General features: G+C 41.4%; 1 protein-coding gene across 1 annotated transcript in view; it reads right to left on the bottom strand.

Moving 5' to 3' along the window:
- Slc35f1 (solute carrier family 35 member F1) overlaps nt 1–22975 on the bottom strand; it is a 49936-nt gene that overhangs the window by 8596 nt on the left and 18365 nt on the right. The window contains exon 5 of the mRNA XM_059272969.1: nt 22538–22692. Coding sequence (XP_059128952.1) covers nt 22538–22692 — 155 coding nt within the window. The remainder of the gene's footprint in view (nt 1–22537; nt 22693–22975) is intronic.

Genomic DNA, 22975 nt, shown 5'->3' with positions numbered 1-22975 from the left:
GGCCTTGAACTCACAAAGATCCGCCTGGCTCTGCCTCCTGAGTGCTGGGATTAAAGGCGTGCGCCACCACTGCTCGGCCATTTTTTATTTCTATGACACACTATTTCATTTTTATTGTTATCTTATTAATTTTTAACTTCCTACTTTATTTTAGATTATTTTTGCCACTTTCTATTCTATGATCATTGGTGGTTTATCAGCTTTCTTCAATTTATTTTTATGGGGGCTGGAGAGATGGCTCAGTGGTTAAGAGCACTTGTTGTTCCTACAGAGGACCTGGGTTCGGTTCGGAGCAGCCACATGGTTGCTCATCTCTAACTCCAGTTCCAGGACATCTGACACTCTCTTCTGACCTCTTCATGCACCAGGCACATATGAGTTGCACATATACACATGTGAGCAATACATTCATATACATAAATAAAATAAATAAATTCAAAAAATAATTTAATTTTGTTATACTGATAGAAAAATATCTACAGAGTCTACTTTGCTTTGGTGGTGTTGCTGGTACAAGAGTTTATTTGCTCCTCACTAGGCAGTGTTGGGTGTTGGGGCCTCAAGAGAAAGCTGCGCTTGAGGAAGATCCACAAACAAATCCAGACAAGACACAAGAGGCACAGAAGTCACAACATGGGAACACAAGGAATGTGAGAAAGCCAGCTAACAGCAGACTCTATAATCCTCACAATCTTCAATAACAGAGTCCAAATGTATTAAAATGGCTGAAATGCTGAACATAAACTTTTAAGAATCTGCTTTTAAAGATGACCAGAGTCCTCAACAAGGATTCGAATGAAAAGATGAACGAAGCAAATAAGCCAATTTAAAATTCTGGAGATGAAGAATCCAGAAGTTTGAATGAGAGAGTCAAAGTGAAAATTGAGATTCAGGGGAAAACAAAGTTTTGAACTAAAAAGTCCGATAAATCAATTAACTAGTGAAAAGCATCATGAATAGACAGGGCCAGGTGGGAGACACAATAACAGGCATCGGAAACGAGAGGAACTGCATTGATAGAGCAATAAAGAAAAAGGCCCTGACAACAATATTTAAATCTTCAAGACACAAGTAAGAGACCAAACCTACACATCTGTGATACAGAAAAAGGAAACTAAGATGCAAAGTAAGAAGCACAGATAACATACCCTAAAAATTGTAGAAAACTTCCCTACTTCAGGGAGAGAAACAGACAGCCAAATGTGAGAGACATTTAGAGTCCCAAACAGACAAGACCAGAATGTTGTCTTCCCAAGTGCTGTTAGAGTTAATGTGGTAAGAATATAGAATAAAGAAAAAACATAGAAAGTTGCAAGAGAGAAGTGTCAAATTACTTATAAAGAAAATCTAAGTGACAATAGACCCCCGAAGAAACCCTAAAGACCAGGCAAGCAGAGAGCATAGACTGATATAATTTAAATTCTGAAAGTTAATTGTACTTCCCTTAACCATACCTTAGATCATAAAGCAAATCTTACTGAAATAAAATAATTATCTTATAGTGGAACAAAACTAGAAATCAACAATAAGAGAAATTACAGATAAAATAGACATGTGGAGTTTGAACACACACACACACACAAACACACACGCACGCACGCACATGCACACACACAGGAGAGAGAGAGAGAGAGAGAGAGAGAGAGAGAGAGAGAGAGAGAGAGAGAGAGAGAGAGAGAGAAAGAGAGAGAGAGAGAATGCAAATGCTGCGGCAAGGGTATATATTTAGGGAAAGAATTCTCATTCACTGCCAGTGGGGATATAAATTAGTACCATCACTATGAAAATAAATATAGAGATTTCTTATGAAATTAAAACTAGAATTACAGCATGATCAAGCTATACTATTCATCTCTGTGCTACACACATATGAAGCATTATTAAACTATTAAAAAGACAGAAAAATCATGTAATTTTCAGAAAAATGGGTAGAACTAGGGGTTGTCATGTTAAGATAATAAGCTGGACAGAGATAAATATTACTCATTTTCTATCCTATGAGGAATCAAGACCTTAAAAAGACACGGAAGTAGAAGGGGGACAGTTGGGAAGAGGAAGTGGTCTAGTGATATGGGGGCAAGAGAGAGAGTGGGATGGCTAGCATAGTCTACATGTGACATATAATATACTATGTCATATTTATAATATATGCATCTCAAAATGTCATAATGAGTCAGGTATAATGGTCCACTCCTTTAGTCCCAGAACTCAGGAAGCAGAGGCAGAGGTAGAGTCCCAGCCAGCCTGGTCTAAGTAGTGAGTTCCCAGCCAGCTGGGACTACATAGTGTGACCCTGTCCAAAACAAAACAACAAAACCCCCACCACAAACCCAAATAAGGCATAATGAAATGCTTTGTGGTATACATTCTACACCAACTACAACCAATGGACAACACATCCCTGGCGATGTGTGAGGAAGGGAAAACTTGCTTCAAGGTAGCTTTCCTTTTGATGCTTGCCTAGAAAATCAGTAGAGGTCAGCAAAGGAGAACATGGGCAGTCCTCAGAGGGGAATAAAGTGTAAGAGACTGCTTTAAGACCCACATTTCCTAAGTGTATGACGATTTTCATATTCAAAGTGATTGTTACGCATGAGGGAAGAAGGGGGATTGGAAAATAATACTGGGGTCTCTTGGGAAAAGGTCCTAAAGGGAAATAAGACAGAGTAGAACTCTTGGATAGATATAAAGAAACAGAGGAAGAGGAGGACAATAACACTGATGAGGAGGAGGACAAAGAAGGAGAGAGGCTGGGGATAGAGCTCACTTGCTCAGTGCTTGTCTAGGATGCTTGAAGCCCAGGGTTCAACACACAGAAACTCATAAGGGGTGTGGAGACAAACAAGGTCCTCCTTGGCTATGTAGTGAGTTTGAGGCCAGCTTAGGATACTGGGCACCCTGTCTTAAAAGATCCAGATGAGAAAGACACAAGAGAGATTTATGTCTCACACAGGGGTCAAGGAAGCACAGAATAATGCACTTGGAAGGAGGGAGACAAATCAGGTTAAATTTTAAAACAAGGAAAAGGTGTTTAAAATTTCTCAATAGCTAAGAGGAAAAGGAGACAGCAGAACTGGATAAAAAAATATTAGTCTTTCATCTAAATTAAGTCAACATGCATTTGATCTACAGTCTATCTCTTTCTCTCTCTAACACACACACACACACACACACACACACACACACACACACACACACGCACACCTGCATATCCCTACTGTTGACCTGATGAGATCTGCCTCCTTTTGAGAGGAGACTGTCCTGTCTCGATGCTGCTTCCAGTCCCCAGGTACTCCCCAGGCTGTCTATAGAAAAGCAGAAGAAGGGAATCCCAAATAGCTTACTCAAGGATACTGTTAAAGTTTAAAAGACAGGTTGCCTTTTGGAGCTCTGGTTGATCTGAGCATGCTGTTCAAGGAAGCATACTCTTTGGGGCCATGTAAAAATGCTGTACAAAAGTGAAATCAGTGACATTTATTAATCTTTTTAAATGTCTTCTGATGCTTTTACCTATGTGGTAGATCTGTGATGGCAATAATGATATACTTTCTTGTTATGGTCCAGTTCACTCTTTTAAAATGATACTCACCTCATATTTTTAACATCTAAGAGGGTAGCACCTGAGAAACTGCTCGCTTAACAGCACTACTGTGAGTAAGAAGAGCAATAAATATCAGAGACTGCTCATTCCCAAGGTTGTGCATCCTAGGCTGTTACTGTGAATTCAAGATCTGCTGATAAGCATTTTCATACAGGGAAGTTGACCTGCTAATTTTTTGTTTGTTATTTCTTTTCTTTTTTTTTTTTTTTTACCTCCCAACCAAAGTTTCCCCTCCCTCTCCTTTTTCCAAGTTCCTTGCCTCCACCTCCCTTCTACTCCCTCCCACATCTACTCTTCTCCTACTGTTTCTCTTCAGACACAGGTGGGCCTCTCATGTATATCAGCCAGCCATGGTATATCAAGTTGCAGTGAGATTAGGCTCCTCCTCTTCTTTTTAGGCTAAATGAGGCAATCCAGTACAAGAAATGAGTCCCCAAAACAGGCATCAGAGTCAGAGACAGGCCCTTCTCTCACTGTTAGGGGGTCTCACAAGAAGACCATGTTGCACTACTATAACATGCATGCAGAGGGCCTAGGTGAGGCCCAAACAGGCTCCCTGGTTGTTGGTTCAGTCTCTGTGAGCCCCGTGAGCCCAGGCTAGTTGATTCTGTAGGTTTTCTTATGGTTCTCTTGATGCCACTGGCTCCTACAATCCTTCCTCCCTCTCTTCTGCACGATTCCCTGAGCTCCACCTGATGTTTGGCTGTGGGTCTCTGCATTTGTTCCCATCAGTGGCTGGGTGAAGCCTCTCTGATGACAGTTGGGCTAGATTTCCAGTGGAGGGACTGGGACACCAACCCAACCCCAAATCTTTCAACCTACAATTTGTCCTGCCTACAAGATGTGCTGGGGTTAAAGATGGCACAGCAATTGTGAGACTGACCAACTAATGATGAGTCCAGCTGGAGACCCATACCCTGAGAGGGAGCTCACTTCTGAGGGCCAAGACCCAGAGACAGAATACCCCAGAGACCTAGGATAGAACCAAACAAAACTGGGGGGGGGAGTCAATGAAATGATTCCTAACGACATTCTGCTATTCTCATAGATGGACCTGGTAATTTTAACAGGCAATTACAAAAGAGGAGGCCATGAATTTGAGAGGGGGCTCTGGCAGGGGAGAGTTGGGAGGAGTTGAAATAGGGAGAGGGAAGAGTGGAAATGATATAAATATAGTGTAGTCATGTATGAAAGTCTCAAGAAAAATGGTTCATGAATCACGAAAACCTTAGCATAGATGGAGAGAGCTCATTTGGTCCTACCCCTAGCTGAGCAGCTATTAGAAGTTGACGGCTGTAGGGGAGGAAGACTCATTTTTCTCGGGTATGTGGCCACTGGTAAGTTGCCATGCTTCAACAGATAATCTCACACCTATGTTCTACGCACATATGGGCAGCACTAATGGGATATAAAAAATAAAGGAAGTGGACATCAAGTTGACAAGGGAGTTGGGATGATGAGAGAAAGTTGGAGGGAGAAATATAGGAAGTTAGTATGATCAAAATACATTGTACACAAGTATAACATTCTCAAGAGTTTATACAAATATTATTTTTAAAAGACATTCCTGATCTGGCAGCATCTTCTATGACTAGGACGGCAGACAGAAGTAAATCTTCACCAATGCTCAAATACATTGTGTTCTTTTTTCACGCTCGCATGTCTAATTTTGAAGAATGAGTAGATGAAATTGTTTTCAGCATATTTATATGAATTCTTTTAAAAAGGAAGTTGAGGGGGCAGTGAGATGGTTCCGTCAGTAAGGGAGCTCACTACTAACCGTGAAGACTCAAGTCCAATCCCTGGAACCCACACGGTGGAAGAGAGAACTGATTCTGAAAGTTGTCTTCTGACCTCCAAACATGTGCTGTGGCATGTGCATCTTCCAAAATAAATAAATGTAAGTATTTTTAAAGTAAAGGATGATTGCTAATTTGATCTTGAGTATTAGTGTAGACTAAAGACACTTCAATCAGTAAGTAAAACAAAATGCCAATGAAATCTGACTTGTTATTTGAATGTGATGCTGTTCTAGGGAAGGCCAGTTAAAGGTGAGTCCTTAGTCTGTTGAGCTCCTACTTTACACAGGGATTAAAGGTGGACACCTTGTGAAGAAAGTCCACTTCAAAGGGAAATAGGCAATCTACTGTGTGTCCTGGGGTTGGAGGGAGAAATTGGCTTAGCAACAGGAGTCATCTGCAGCCATGTGTTTCTCAGTGGGCTCCAGGGACAGTTGTTGGGTACCGATCCATGAGAAGCTGGTGGCCAGTTCTGGGCATGCTGGAAGCTGTGATCTGCTTGCAATCCTCTGATGAAAGGCTCTGTCTGGACCTGATCTGCTACCACTCTGGTCTGTGCCAATTGCTATTTGAGCCAAGGAAGCCAGACAGACCTGGCTCCAGAGAAACACAAACACAAGCACGCTGGTGTGGGACTGTCTAATTTTGTCTGTGCACTAAACTAACAAAACCATCTTTGTTATTATTAACTCTATTAAAAATATTAAAGTTTGACTTCTGGGTTTACTAAATGGAAATAAATGATCTGGTGAGAGGCAACCTTTTTTGTCAAGTGCCTTCCAGCTTCCCAAGTAGTACCCTATTGTTATCTTGCCTCATTTTCCCTCTTTCCGTTCTCTTACTTTTGGTTAGAAAAAACAAAAGGGCTAACTCTTGCTAGTTCAATGTTGCAATACTTCTTTCTTCTATAAATACCTTGAGAGATACCAAATGGGGACACTGCACACCATCTTCTAATCGTCACCCAAATCAGTTGTTTCTAGAGACCATGAAGACTTCCTCCTAATGCCCATCAGCCATTCTTTTTTTCTGGATAATTTAAAACCCGAATTCATGCTAATACTATCAGGGCAGAAAGGAAAAGACCAAGTACCTTAGGGAGAATGCCAAATGGCTTGTCTATCCAAATTGGAAAACCAAGATGTTATTAAGATTTACTGTTCAGAAAATGATTTATTCTCTGGGAATCAACCTTGTTGGAAAGGAGTGAAGTGGCCACGAGGTTTCCAGCCTCTCCCCATGCCTAACCTTGTCACCCACGGGCAGCCTTTGTCTGGACCGCAGTTCCCATTTGGTTTATGAGGCCTTCCGTTTGGTTTGCAAAACCAATTCATTTGGTATTACAGTTTGTGCAGCCAGTCCCTATAAAGCTCCTTTCCAGGCAAATATCCTCCCCTGTGGGTAATTTCACACATGAGTGAAGGAATAGAGAGCTAAAAATGGATTTCTGCCATTATCTTTTATATGACAAACAGACATTTCCACTTGGCTTGATGAATTGATAGAAAAGCCCCGTTCATGTAGATTTCCATTTCCTAGAGTCCCGTTTAAAAAAAAAAAAAAAAAAAAAAGACTATAATAGTCAAGGGGCTTACTCTGTGGGAATGTTTAATTATAGGCTCAGTTTCAACCAAGGGTGCTCAATGGCTCATTTACATCCCTTTCCCATGAACCCTTCTTATATCACTCTGCAGCCAAGACGGGATTACATATGTGTGGGCGATGTACTGAGCAGTGGCCTTCACACCACTGGAGTTCCTGCATCACAACACATCTCTTTCCCTCAGCATAACAGAAGACATACCCAGGGCTGGAGTGATTTAGGAGGTGATTAAATGTGAAAACTGGTGAAGGCTATTTTGTTTGTAGATGTGTGTTCCAGGTCACGCATCCAAAAGATCAATTGTCCATTTCAGTGGAATCAAGGGATAGACACAGAAGTGCCACTACTTACTGTTTGACCTAGTGATCCACTGGCATGAGTTTTAGTTCCAGGAGAAGCAAACTCTGCTCAGGAAGCAGAACAATGGTTACATTGAACTGGAAATGGAGATTGTCACATGGCCACTTGGGACGTCTGCTTTTGAATCAACAGGAAAAGAAGAGAGTTGGCTGGCTCAGAGATTAATCCTGATTGCTGTGAGAAACCTGAACAGGGAGGTAATGTGGAGTTTTTCTGGGATATAGATCACTATGGATGCCTCTTTAATCCTGTGATTAAAGTCAATGAAAAACTACAACAACCCTAGCTAGAAAGGACTCCAGTAACTCAGACCCTTCTGGAATGATAGTCTGAGTCCTCTGGAGGCTAAAGATAATGACCTGCAAAGGGACAATGCAGCCACAGAAGTTGGAGAGGAACAGATTCTCACCCAGAGCCATAGGACAGTGCATAGCTCCCTTGAACCTAAGCTTTGGTCAGTGAAATTCAGTTTAGACTCCTGGCATCCAAACTGTGAGAGAATAAGTTTCCGTGTTGTTTTAAGCCACCATATTTGTGGTAGTCTATTCCAGTGGCTGTATGAAATGAAGAGGATTGGTAAGTAGTCATTCACTCACTTACTGAGCATTAACGGTTAGCTAAGACCCTGGATACTACCTACCCACCCATCTGTTCAATAAACACAATTGAATTCAATAAACACAATGATTGGACTATGGTGATAAGTAGGGTGGGTATAGATTACCGCCAGCGTCCTGAGGCTCAGGAAATGGGGCATGCTGCAAAGCTCAGCAGTGACTGATAGCATGGTGCCTGCAGACCCTGACCGTTGCCTGAAGTGTGTTCCTCTGCTCGGCATCTAGCTGCTGCTTAGTGGACTGTACTACAAAGGCATTTTTTTCTTCATTCTCTGTGCTCAAGCTTGTAGTTTCTAGTTTCCAGAGACTGAAAATAAGTTTTAGGGGTTGATTTGTAATACAGGGAAATGTTAATAAGAACCAGAGGGGGTATCTTTGTTAGGATCTGGAGGAAGAACGCCCTGCCAGAGGGACATTGAGAACAAAATTCCCAAGGAGTACAGGGGTCTACATAGATCAAGAACCTAAGAAAAGCCAGTGTTGTTCAAGTCTAATACTTAATGGTGACTCCCAGACACACGTTTACACTATACCCATCCACATTTTTAATATCCCAAAAAGGAAATTATTATTATATCTTCTTTTCTAAGAGAAAGACCATGAGGCATGGAATGGTTTTGATTGGATGTTGGAGCCATAGACAGGGGCAATGTTCGGAAGTTAGCTGAATATTTACATTTTACTCAAATGCAATGAGAAAGAAGCGTCACTAGGTGCTTAGAAGATGAGCATAATCTAATTTGTAATTGAAAAGGATTGCTCTGGCAACTGGTGGAAGACGAACTATAGGAAGGAAGAAGTGGGAGGAGGAAGGGAGATCAAGATGCCAGTCTATGGTCTAGTGTGGTTGGGACTCATGGTGGCAGGAGAAGAGGAAAATCTACTTTAGATGTAGACAGATGAAATGTGGGAGATGAAAAAGAGAAAAGTTGATATTGAGATCAGTTACCAAAGGAGACTACTTCTGGGAAATATGATTCTGTGTCTGTGAGTGTGTGTGTGTGTGTGTGTGTACATGTGAGCATGAATGTGTGCATGCACACACATTTGCACATGAGGGCCAAAGGAAAACTTTAGCTGTCATTATTTAGGAGCAGTTCCCATTTATTTTTTGAGACAGGGTTTCTCACTGTTCTAGAACTCATCAAGTAGGCTAAGCTGGCTGGCCAGTGAACCCCAGATGTCTCTTCCTGTCTCTGCCTGCCAGTGTTAAGATTACAAGAGTATGACAGCATTTTTGGCCCCTATGACATAGGTTCTTTGGATTGAACTCAGGTCCTCATGCCTAAAAGGCAAGAACCTTACTGACTGAGCTACCTTTGTATGCCAAGTATGATTCTTTAGTATATTTTTCACAATGTATTTATTCACCTATAGAACATGCAATCTCTTTAATCATTGAGGATTTACATTTATCTTCTACATTGCTAGTATAAGCTATGTGTTATTCAGGGTATAATTCCTACCAATATTTATCCCATAAAGTTCTTTCATTATTTAATTCATCTCTTTCCAGTAGTCTGAAAATGTCGTAGGAAAATGGCCTTCAGAAGAGTACAGCAAAGGTTTTGAAATTAGGCATGCAAACCTTAGCAAACAAAACTGCAGTCAACCTCATCCAAAATATTTCTTGTATACATCTCATTTAGTTGGGGAAGGAAAGTCCTCCAGGGGAGCATAGATTACTGCCAGCGTCCTGAGGCTCAGGAAATGGGGCATGCTGCAAAGCTCAGCAGTGACTGATAGCATGGTGCCTGCAGACCCTGACCCTTGCCTGAAGTGTGTTCCTCTGCTCGGCATCTAGCTGCTGCTTAGTGGACTGTACTACAAAGGCATTTTTTTCTTCATTCTCTGTGCTCAAGCTTGTAGGCACATACACGCTGCTATTGAACAGTGGGAGAACTCAGCTTTCATTTAACATCTGTATGAGTTATTGATGAACACGGAAGCCATTCTTTCTCAATTTATAGAAATGATCAATGGCTAAGGGATGTTATGATGATAGCTGGAGGAGCAGAGTTCTTGACAAAGTGACACATAACTTCCTCCAGCCGCACTGGGATTCTTTATTTCTTTTCTTTCCTGTGCCTGATAATAGCAAGAAGGACAGAAGAATGAAATAAATGGATGAGTAATTTATGAGTAAAGAAAATTTTGGTGTGGAGCTGTCAAGGAACAAATTACGTTATAGTTTTAATAGCTATTTTATTTCTAAAGAGCAGTTTGGTTCCTGATACATAGCTGTTATCTACTAAATAATCCTCAATATCCATTTTAAAATTAAAAATAGAGATATGTACAGGCTCTGGGCATCAGTTCTGGGTGCAGAAACTTGGATTATTTCAATAAAATCTTATATGCCACAATTGTTGAGTTACATAGGGCTGTTTAATCTTTGAAATCTCTGGAGTACTGTAATAATGTGAGACACTCAATAACACTGGTAGAATTCTTACATTTTAAATTAAACTTTGGAACTCTTACAAAAATAGAACTAGTTCATTTCTTAAGACTAAAGTTCAAATGGAATTTTGTGTTCTTCTACTACTAGTATTAGACAACTTTTCTCCAAAAATCTACAAGTATCTTCTAAATTAAACACCCATGAACCAATATATACATAACCATCCGTCTGACTCTCTCCCCCCCATCTCTCTCTCATTTTTGAAAGAGAGATAGATGGGAATGACAAAGTATCATAAGAGACCTGTAACACAGAAAGGACATTTATTGTCAAATTAAGCAGTGTGGATAATGCTCTCTTTTTCTGGACAAGTTAATGTGTGTACGTGATTATTGCCAGATACCGCAGCTCCCGGCTTGCACCAGAGGTATTGGTTTGGAATGCTCTCCCTGTCTCTGCTTGCCCTGTCTTCAACCACCGTTCATTATCTGGTGTAAAATATGGCTTTAATGTCTCTTCCTTCCCATCTCAGTTCAGGGTGGCTGGTTCACATTGATTCTCCTTCATTCCTTTATACAAAATGAAACCCATAAATGACTGAGCTGAAGACATCTCACTCTACCCTTATTATAAAGCCTTAGATGCCACCAAGAACTCCAATACAGGGCAGAAATTCTATGTATTCTGAAATGGGGTGAAAATAGTTCCAGTTAGCTTTGAAAAGAGGTCTGAACATAAAGAACTATGTAACATAGTAAGTATGTTTCTTATTTATTTATTTATTTATTTATTTATTTATTTATTTATTTATTTATTTTACTTTTTAGAGACCTTATTAAGAACACATTTTTTGGGGAAATACTTGGGTCCTGATGCTAAAGGCATGTACCATTTCATTTACTCCTCAAACTATCCTTAGGAAGTAAGTATCACCAACATTTTTCTAATGGGAAAACGGACACTATGAGAAATAATTTCTGCTCAAGGTTGTTATAAGCAAATCATAAACTTTTCTCTTTGTTTCTGCATTTTGAAATAGAATCTCCACATGTAACTCAGCTGCTATCAAACCCTGCATCCCCCCTCCTGCTTCCCAAGTACTGGACTTTCAGAGACCTGTCACCATGCCTGGGAACACACCCAGGGATCTTTGCTCTAATGCAAAAAAGTCTGTGACCTGGATGGGAAACCTCGACCTTTATTGTTATTTCCCTCAAACTGACATCTAGCATTTACTTAAACATTAATGTTACATCATCCTTAACAATATTTGAGATTTTTGACCAATATAATGATGACCTGTTCATGTCACAGACCTCTTCAAATATTGCTTCTTCTTATCACTGCTTTGAAATGACAACCACTATTAGGTCTCTGTCTAGATCTTGTGGTTCATACATTACTATATTATCACATTTAAAAATATTTTGGCTGTCTCAAAAACCAATACACATATGTGAGTGTAGTGATGTATGCCTTTAACCCCAGCACTTGGGAGGCAGAAGCAGGCAGATCTCTGTGAGTTCAAGTCCACCCTGGTCTACATAGTAAGTACCAGGACAGCCAGGGCTATAAAGAAATCCCATCTATAAACAAACAAACAAACAAACAAACAAACAAACAATATTTTGATAGCTTTACTAAGTTAGTCTTGTAGTCCTATTCATCTTATTTATGAATCTCAAAACATTGTGAAAACCAGTCTTTGGGCATCATTAGAATGCCAAGTGGATCCACTGGGGGGAAATAGGAGCTTTCCAGGAGCAGGTAGTGGAACTGGAACTTCCTACTAGGCTCAGGTTTGTGATTGCCATTCTGGCTGAGCTTTGCTCATGTTTTGGTGGACATCCTTGCTGTGGGATGGTCTGTATGTCAAATGTGTTGCTGATTGGTCAATAAATAAATCACTGATTGGCCAATGGCCAGGCAGGAAGTATAGGCGGGACTAACAGAGAGGAGAATTGAGAGAACAGGAAGGTGGAAGGAAGACACTGCCAGCCTCTGCCATGACAAGCAGCATGTGAAGATGCCAGTAAGCCATGAGCCACGTGGCAAGGTATAGATTTATAGACATGGATTAATTTAAGATATAAGAACAGTCAGCAAGAAGCCTGGCATGGCCATACAGTTTGTAAGCAATATAAGTCTCTGTGTTTACTTGGTTGGGTCTGAGTGGCTGTGGGACTGGCGGGTGACAGAGATTTGTCCTGACTGTGGGCCAGGCAGGAAAACTCTAGCTAGACATCCTTTCAGATGTGTGCACGTGGACACACGATTGCTTGCACATCTGCACGTGTTTAAATATTCCAATAAAGTTGTTTCTTAGTAAAGAGGTCAGAAGGAAGCAGGACCGTAGAATTTCTCCGTGCTTCAGTGAAAAGCCAATGGGGGAAAAAAAAATTAAAGTACTATTCAAGGGCAGGGCTAAAACTGAATATCGTATACTTGGACAAGCAGTAGTCAATGGAGAGTCTAGAAGATTCCAGCATGAATCATCACTGTTGCAAACCTATCATTCACTGTGGAAGGTACTCAGGGAAGAAGGTGCTGGCTCACTGGTCCTTGCAGGTCTCTCCAACATGGAGGAACTTGATAGAGCAGTGGTTATGCAAACTCAAGGGACGTGAAGAAGCATCCTCAGGAGTGGAACCTCTTCAGCTCCATTCTCTGTTTCTTGGGAAGTCATGCAGTCACTGGGGCTTCCATTTCATGGGCTCTGTGGGACACTGGGCCAGCAGCTCAAGGCACAAAAGGGTTGTTCCTCTAAAAATGGGACCGGCTATAAGTCATGCTTTGTTTCAGCCTTTATGTTGGAGCCAATCTTTGTTCTTTGTCTTAGTATAAAGGATGCTACGATTTCTGTAAACTTGGCTCACTCATATTCTAGACTACGGGAGATAAATCTTTACAGGTTGCTGTGAAAATTAGGCATCTCAGTGTAAGGGATAGGGCCAGAACATGCATTTTAATGATAAACATCCCCCCCCACACACACATCCTCTCAGGAGACAACTAGTGCTGTTTACTCTCTGCTATAGTCAATCCAAATGCAAGCCTTTCCTTTGATTGTGTCTACAGTACCTCTAACCTGGTCATTTCCCCTCAAAATTTGTTATTGTGTTAACAAGTTTCAAATATCTTTGTGATATGCAGTTTATAATAGACTTAAGAAGAAGGAACTTTGACTGCTCTCTGTCACTCTGGGAATGCTTTACAATGTGTCCCCAACTTTTCTATTCCTTTCAGAATATTTGGTAAATGGGAATTTTTAATATGGTAGGAGATGGATGTTTGTTCATCAAACCTATTTTCCTTTCTTCTTACATAAATGGCTTGACTACATTTTCAACCTCGATGTGGCTATGTGACTGAGTTCTGACCAATAGAATGGGGAGGAGGTTAAAGACACTTGGTATTCACAGCCATACATGGAGTCTGTCTCACAAGAGATACCCACTATAGGCCTAGCCCAGATATCAATAACTTTCTTTTTATTTTATCTTATTACTTTGTGTGTATGGGTGTTTTGTCTGCATATTTGTTTGTACACCACATGAATGCAATGTCCTCAGAAGCCAAAAGAAGGCATTGGATTCCCTGGGACTGGAGTCACAAACAGTTATGAGCTGCTCTGTGGATGTGGGGGATTAAATCCAGATCCTCTGGAAGAGCAGTTGTGCTCTTAACCACTGAGACATTTTCCAGCCCCTAGCTAGTAAATTAAAATCAACATCGCTACTACACACAAATCAACATGATTGGTGTATAAAGAGGCCAAGTCTGTGCCTCAGTAGTACTTTATTTACAAGAGCAGGTGTATGGCTTACAAGTCATTTTTGATCCTTGCACTAAAGGATGGCAGATGATGGATGAGACCTGGACACCTGAGTGACTGCATGGGAGCAGTGAAACCCAATGCTTAAAGCCAGCAACACTCACCCCAACTCCTCCCAGAAGAAAGAAGTCTCAGAACAGGCTGTGGGGGTACTGGACACAGAGAAGCCAAGTTAAAATGCTTCATCATTCTATGTGGTGATTCATGTGAAATGCTTTTGGCCTGGGATATGAATTTCTTTAGTTCTTTATGCACCTGACAAGCTCATAATGTACCTAAGATAGTCATTAAAAGCTAAGTATTAATTTTCAAATCTCATATTCTCAATTTATGTTTGGCCATGATGAGCTTAAAATCCATTACTTTCTTTCTCTCTGTCTCTGTCTCTGTCTCTGTCTCTCTCTCTCTCTATATATATCTCTATCTATCTATCTCTCTTCTTTTCTTTACAAAAAGAAACATAATGGAATGCATATGAGGGAGAGTATTTTTATAATACAATGTGAAGAATTGCCCTAATGCTTATCAGTTGTCAAGGGAAGAATTGGTGTGCCCTGGCTTCTAAAGACTAGGCATATTACTGAAATTGCTCACTGCCACAGAAGATCAACAGGGCTACACAGCTCAGGGTTTTGACCTATGTCTAATGAAAGATTCCACTCTTAATGAAAAAGTCCCATCCCTGCAATCTATCTGGCATGGGCACTTAGATGCTAAGGACATTGGTAATTGCTGGCCGACTTGAGTTTCTGGGGTTTGGAATCTCATCTTTTGCATTAATCTGCCTGGTGATTTTTAGTGCTTCTGTTAACTTTGTCTGTCAACAGATGGCAAATCACAAAGCAGCAACTGCCCATAGCAGGCACAGGATAAATATTTGTGGGATGAAGCTGTTTTAAATTTAACGCATGATAATATATCATTAAAGTGAATCATGCTCAGAGTTATTAAATTTCACGTGCCAGATCTCTTCCAATAACAGTGAAACAGAAAGGGAAGGTGACATGTAGCTGTAACACTCGTGGTAGAAGAGAGGGTCAGGATGTCACAGAGCTCTGTCCCTGACCTTGAGGGATCCAACCTGGGGTATTAGCATAGTGGTTATATTAAGACAATTTTCTGATGGCTTTATAAGTCTTGGAGATAAGTTATCTCATACAAGGTTTAGACAAAAATATTCTGAATGATTCCTAATGAAAACAGATGAAATTCTACGACATGGACACCCATTACTTTTTTTTTTTTTTTTTTTTGGTTTTTCGAGACAGGGTTTCTCTGTTTAGTTTTGCGCCTTTCCTGGAACTCACTTGGTAGCCCAGGCTGGCCTCGAACTCACAGAGATCCACCTGGCTCTGCCTCCCGAGTGCTGGGATTAAAGGTGTGCGCCACCACCGCCCGGCGGACACCCATTACTTTATGCAGAACAGCTGAGGTCACTTTTTTGAATACATCATATTAAAAACTATCTTTCACCTGTTAACTAGTGAATATTTGGATGGTAAATACATTCGATGCAAGAATAAAGTTTTGTAGAGATCTTATAATCCTAAGGTACTGCTCTTCTGGCAGGGGGGGTTTGTAGCTTCCTGATGTTTTATGTGAAGAGTCATATGAGCTGATGACTTAAGTACAGTGCTTGATGGAGACTAGAAGAGTGTTTATGGTGTTAATTTTCCTCTATCAGTTTCTAGAGTATGTTATCCAAACTGTGATGTCAGCATCTTCTTATGAAATTCCTTTAAATGTTAATTATTGCAGCGGTTCTGTGGCACTCGTAAAAGCCTTGAAATGGTTGCAGCGAATGTGTGGAGGTCATTCTCTAGTTTAAATGCCAGACAGAAAGAAATATTCCCTACAGTCAATGTTGGTCACTACTTTGCTGAAAAGTTTTCTGCACACAATAGCATACCATTTCATTTTTAACAACCTTCAAATGCTGTTTGTGTTTCTGGTTTACTCTCGAACATCTGTTGCAAGAAAGAAAAGAATCAAAGAATTCAGTTGAAAATGACTGATGTAATATATCTACTCTTTGTTGTTGTTGGTGGTGGTTTTTGGTTTTTGGAGACAGAGTTTCTTTGTGTAGCTATGGCTGTCCTAGAACTCGCTTTGTAGACCAGACTGGCTTTGAACTCATGGAGATCCACCTATCTCTGCCTCTCAAGTGCTGGGATTAAAGGCATATACCACCACCTCTCAGCTTATATTTTTATATGTGAGAAGCCAGGTTTGACTTTTCAAACATGAGATAAGTTAGCAAGAACTCATACCAAATTGTTAAGAGCTGCATCTAGTTATACGATTTTAACATCAATAGTAAAAAAAAAAAAAAAAAAAAAAAAAATAGAGCGAGGCAGGGGTTACTAAACCTGAGTTACACATTTAATCAGAGAAGCCTATGGTCTGTGGTCACTGCTGAATGGTGACGTCTTCCAACTTACTCTTCTGAAACATTGCATGTGGCAAATCTCATCATCTTGAAATCTAGAGACAATAAGTATCCACCTCGGAGAATTTAAAGAGTAAATGCAAACCGCACTCTCCATGTAAGCTCCTGTGACTCTATGCCACATCTTACCATTCAGCTGCTCCATTCATATCTCACACAGTAGACACTGAGGGAGTTCATTAACTCCAGTCTATCCTCTCTCCACATGAATTACTGATTTCATTATTAAAATCACACATTATCAGGACACTGGAACACCTTTGAAAAGTCAGTTGAAAAATTCTACCGCCAGAGTACAAGGCGTCTGAGGTGGCCTGTGCGCCTTCATTGTCCAGACATGTGGTTTCTGAACAGGGCACCATCATGCCCCAGCTGGCCTGACCTGAAGCCAGGGTATTCTTGTTGTCTCCTGTGACTATTAATAGTTCCCCAGTGGTAGTCAGAACAATGTGCTCCCAGTGATGTATTGTAATTCCTGAAATCCTTGAATATGTTACTTAGCATGACAAAAGGCACTCACCAGATGGCATTAAATTAAGGATTTTGTGACGGGGAGATTGTCATGGGTTATTGGGTAAGCTTTCTATAATCCAAAAGTCTCTAATAGGGAAGCAGGACTAATGGTCAGATCTGAAGATACTGTACCCTGACTTGGAAAATGGAGGAAGGGACCAGAAGACAAGGGGAATACAGGTAATCCTTAGAAGGTGGATAGGAAATGGGGTTCTCCTCCAGAGCCCCCTAGAAGCAACAGAGCCACCCATATGTGATTGTAGCTGTGAGTCTGCTGACTTTGAGAACCAGAAGATGTTAAAGCCACTGGTCAGTGACTGGGTTTGTAGTAAGTTATTAAAGCAGCAATTTTCCATCTATGAAGTATACTCTTTATAGAATACAAACAGAGCCTGTAATATGAAGCTCTGACCTCGAAAAGCCAAGACTATCAAACTGAAAAGTTTCTGTGTCAGTCTCTCCCTGGGTTTGGTTTTAGGGGCCTCTGAAGCTGAGTAAGGTTCTTTTCCCAGCCTTTCCATGGGTTGCTACAGATTTACTATTCTGGATTCAATATTGCTGTCAGAAAATAAAGAACAGAAGCACAGAGCCTCTTTCCAAAGTCATAAACGTAGAGATTGCATGAGCCCCATTCCATCCAGATAGTCTCATTTAGAATCGAGACACTTGCCTTCCAGGATGAAATGCTGTACTGTCCAGTCAGCACCAAGACAGAGATGCTGCTGTGGGCTAATGGGAGGGAGAAAGAGTGGATTTTTTCCCTTGAGGGTATAAAGTAGGAAAAAGCGAATAATGATTATTGGGCAGGAGAGCCTCATTTAGTCATTTAATTCTGTGTGGGTAAGCAACATCTGTGAGAAAGCTGTCTTTCCTCTCAACTTACAGACATTTATAACCGTACCAGAAGGAGGTATAAACACATCATGATGAAAAGAGAGGATACACTCTAACTGTAGGCTGTAGTAAAAACCTATAGCGATCCCAGAGGTCTCTTCCAGTCCCCAGCACTGAAGCATCCGGCCTTCTACATTCCTGCTCTCATATGCTTGTCCTATCTCCTGCAGTGATGAGGACTGATTCCTAAGACAGGCAATTCCACATCTGGAAGGATTACTTTCTGACAGCGCTCCTGTTTAGCGTAATCTTTTTATCGGCACCACATACTTTGTTGTAAGTCTGAACCGGGCTTTGACTACAGGTGACTAGCAGAATCCACTGACAGGGTTTGAAACATTAGATGCTTAGAATGCCTGGATCAGTGAGACTGGAGACTGTACACCAGGATTCTGGAAACTCTTCACATGAAGCCGGAGTTGAGAATTACCAGCTCGCACCTGCTCTTCATGGTTACAAATCCTCACCTGCCCTGAGTGTTCTCTTCATTAGCTGTGGCTGTCAACTGTTCCTTTGGAGTAGAAGGAAGAAAGCAATTTAAAGCTATCATGAGTAGCCTCCGGGAAGGAACCCATAGAAACATAGAAAGCATTCGGAGGAGACCCAGCGGTGCAGAGCGGTAGTGGGATAACTTGATTTCTTCCACGGTTACATAAGCCTCTTTAGCAATAGACAAGTCTGATGTCATTGAAAGCGTACTTAGAAAGCTTTTGTTATTCAAATGTCATTGGGAAAAAAACCAGACAACCACCAAAAGGGAGAAATATTTGCAAGCCATGTATCTGACAAGGGTCTGGTATTCAGAATATGCCAGCAACTATTGCCATTCAATAATGAAAACAGAAATAATGCAAGATGTACAAGAGGGTCTGGGAATTTGGCGCCATTGGTACAATGCTTGCTTGCCTTGCCTGCATGAAGGCCTGGGTTCAACACCCAGTACCAGCTATGGTGGCACACACATGCAATCCCAGCATGCAGGAAGCAGAGACAGGAGGATCAGAAGTTTAAAGTTATCTTCAACTACAAAGAACTACGAGGTGAGTCTGGACTGCATGACAACAGATCTCTAGATCCATAGATCGATAGATCGATAGATAATTAGATAGATAGATAGATAGATAGATAGATAGATAGATAGATAGATTGATTGATTGATGAAATAAAAATAAGCAAGAGACTTAAACAAATATTTTCCTAAAATAGATGTATAAAAATATATCAGCTTTTTCTTCCGATATCTCCATAGAACATACATATTAATACTTTATTACCGTACTATTTTTTAATTTTATAAAATGTACTAACAATTTTGCTTCGATTTTTAAATTGCTCAAATTCAGAAAGCAATGGACCCCTGGGGCAGTTGGCTATTTAGGCAAGTCCTCTAAGATCTGTCCCCAGATTCTGATCTGAGGCTTTGGGGATGGCTGATGGGTCTTTATTTTTGTGAGGAATGCTGGTAGCTGGAATGGGTCTGGACTGTCTAAAACATGACCTTGGCCCTCACTCATTGCAATGGTTTTAGTCATCCTTCCCAAAGAGGTGATCAAGAGATTCTTCTGGTTTAGGAGCCAATGAAGCTATTAATTGATAATTAGAGTATCAATTACAAGGTTAATTGGTAAGAAGTTAACTGGCTAAGGAGTGGGCCAGACCAGGATACTTAACTTTAGGGGAGAAAGGTGGCCACTCTGCTATAGTGGTGAGACTATGGCCAAGTGGTCTCTAAGGCTTTAGAAAACAACTGGGGTTTTGGGGGAACTTAGCCCTCCCAGCACTGTAGTCAAGAAACAACCTGAGAGGAACATGATTTTATCCATATGAGGACTTGGCGAGCTCAGGACACAGAAACTGTGGAACATGGACAAAATGAGTTACAACATCAAACATTGCCAAGCCTTGGGAAGCTTCTTTCAACTGTCAATTTGACACTATACTGGGCAAAAAGTCCCATGCAAAGTAGAGACTTACAGGGAACTAAGGAGATGCTAGTCAAAGAAAGGAAATTTCCAGTTTACAAGATGAGTAGGGCTCTGGACACTAGTGCCCATCGAGGTGACTATAACTATAATGGTAATGCTTGTGTGAAATCTGAAGAAGATAGACTCTAATGTGAGTGTGTGTGTGTGTGTGTGTGTGTGTGTGTGTGTGTGGAGAGAGAGAGAGAGAGAGAGAGAGAGAGGGGAGAGAAAGAGCTGGCCATGGATGTGTCAATTAGCTTGATTGTGGTAAGCCCTTCACAAAATATGTGTATTGAAGCATCTTGTTCTATGCTGTCTTAGGGCTTCTATTGCTGTGAAGAGACTCCATGACCACAGCAACTCTTATAAAGAAAAACACTTAATTGGGGTGGCTTACAATTTCAGAGGTTAGCCGGGTGGTGGTGGCGCACGCCTTTAATCCCAGCACTCGGGAGGCAGAGGCAGGTGGATCTTTGCGAGTTCGAGGCCAGCCTGGTCTACAGAGCGAGATCCAGGAAAGGCGCAAAGCTACACAGAGAAACGCTGTCTTGAAAAACCAAAAAAAAAAAAAAAAAAAAAAACAATTTCAGAGGTTTAGTCCATTATCATGGTGGGACATGGCAGCATGCAGGCAGACATGGTGCTGGAGAAGGAGCTGAGAGTTCTACACCTTAATCCACAGGCGATAGGAAGTGAACTGTCACACTGAGTGTAGTTTGAGCATAGAAGACCATCCCCACAGTGACACACTTCTTCCAACAAGGCCACACCTGCTCGAATAAAGCCACACCTCCTAATAGTGCCACTTCCTTTGGGGGCTATTTTCTTTCAAACCACCATACATACTTTAAATAGATACAATTTGAATTTGTCAATTACGTTTGGGGAAAACTATAGCATCTCTCCTACTTGATTACTTAGTCTTCTGGATCTGTTTCCAGTCCTCCCACTGACTGGCCTGGCCTGTGTTCTGCTCTCTCTGTTTTGAGTAGGACTCCAGCCACTTTCTTCAATAATTCTGATTATTCACTTCAGCTTTGCATCTTGTCGTCCCCAGTATCTACACTTCTTAGCTTATCATTTCTCCAAGAACCCTGTCCCCCAACCCCAAGCCCAGCTTCATGTGGTTGAAGGAACTCTGTCTGCTACCATGCCCCAATACCCACTGGACTGGTGATGCTGACTGATGCCCTTCACCGGCAGGGCACAGGGTCTTCATTTCCTGCTCTTTCTTCTTTTGTGTGTCCTACTTTGGATATATGTGTTTGGACATTCTACACTTGGCCACCGCACTGTGTCGGATTCCCCATCAATCTGTATCTTACAGGATTAATGAAGGGATACAAAGTGGGTCTCTTCTCACATGCCAATTCTAACTGATTATCAATGGATGCAGCAAGTGTGGTGTTAAGAGGAACAGCAGTGGACGTTGGCATGTAATACTCAATTAGTCATGCCTGCCTCTGTGAAGATGTGTGTAGGGTTTTTTTCTGTGCTGTGAATGAGAAATGCACCCCATATGCATATATATTTGAGGACTTGGTCTTCAGCTGGTGCTGTATGGGACCATCAGGAGGTGGTGCTTTGCTGGAGGAAGTATATCACTGGGGTGAGCCTTGAGGGTTTGCTAAAGTGGCCTCATTTCCTGTTTCTCTCTGAGTCTTCTGTGTGCAATGGATTGTGATCATTGTGCTTCCTGAATGGCAGGCCAGGCTCATGCCCCTGCTCCCAGGCCTGCCCTCACCTGAATGGACTGGATTTCCTCTGAACTTTGAGCCAAAAATAAACCTTTTGTTGTGTTGTTATTGTTGTTCCAAAAGTTGCTTTTTGTTAGGGTGTTTTCTGACAACAGAAAAAGTCACCAGTACAGTCTGGCCTTTGAAGAGACAGCCATCTTTGGAGGGGTCATTTCTTCTTTTTTTTCCGGGACTGATACATTGACTGCAAATGCTTGCCACAAGTTTCTTCTTTCTTCTACCAAACCCTGGTATTTTAGCTACAATACTTCCTTGAGCGAATGCAATGGTCTTTTCCATTCATGTTTGCTATGGAACATCTGCAACTCAGAACTGGGGGGATTATGTATTATGTCACTTCCCCAAAGAGAAAATAAACAGCTGAAGTCTTCAGCAAAATCTATTTTGTGGCTGAAGCTTGGGAATTGAATGTAAAACTGAATATAAACTTTCTAATCTCATGTCGGAAAGCATAGCTTCTAGGTTGAGCTGTCCCCCCTACTCAAGAGCTTAACTCCCCATGACTGTTGCTTACTTTTTGCTGTCTGTTGTCCCTAGTCACTGGTTTCTCCGGACAAAACGCTGCCTTGACTTTGAGTTGAAATACGAATGAATATCCAAATTGTGGGATCTCCACCCGGAGCTGAAGTCCCACTCACCGCAGAACGTCAGGACCCCACTCACCAAATCCCATAACATGTCCAGCAATACTTGATATTCCTATAACTGTCACTGCTGCCCAGAAGCACTGACATAGCTTACCTTGTAATGGAAGAGAAAGAGTCCGCAGAACAGGCTGTAAAGATCCGCTGTGAGCAGAGAAAGGTTGACGGAGGTGGCACTGGTTTTCTTTATGACGACTGGCATAAAGCTGTAGAGACCAAACATGCAGGCACTGAAGCCAACGTAGAGCAGTCCTGTGGAGCAAAGAGAAGACAGTGTCAGGACCTCCTCGGGACATCCGCAGCATCCGGACTTGGAGGATAAGGGAATGGGGCACATCATCCATGACTCACTATAGGTAGTTTTTTTTCTTTCACTGCATTGTGTAGTGTTGAATATTGGCTGGCACATACATAAAACATAAAATGGGAACTTAAAATTTGTGCTTGGAAAATGCATGCTCTGCTTCTTCCCACGTAGCTGACATCCTGCTGTGCTTCCAGAAAAGCTTCTTGGTGCAATGTTCAGAGGCTTCCA

The sequence above is a fragment of the Peromyscus eremicus genome, chromosome 8b (assembly GCF_949786415.1).
Source record: "Peromyscus eremicus chromosome 8b, PerEre_H2_v1, whole genome shotgun sequence".
Taxonomy (NCBI): domain Eukaryota; kingdom Metazoa; phylum Chordata; class Mammalia; order Rodentia; family Cricetidae; genus Peromyscus; species Peromyscus eremicus.
This window is presented reverse-complemented; position numbering and strand designations above follow the sequence as displayed.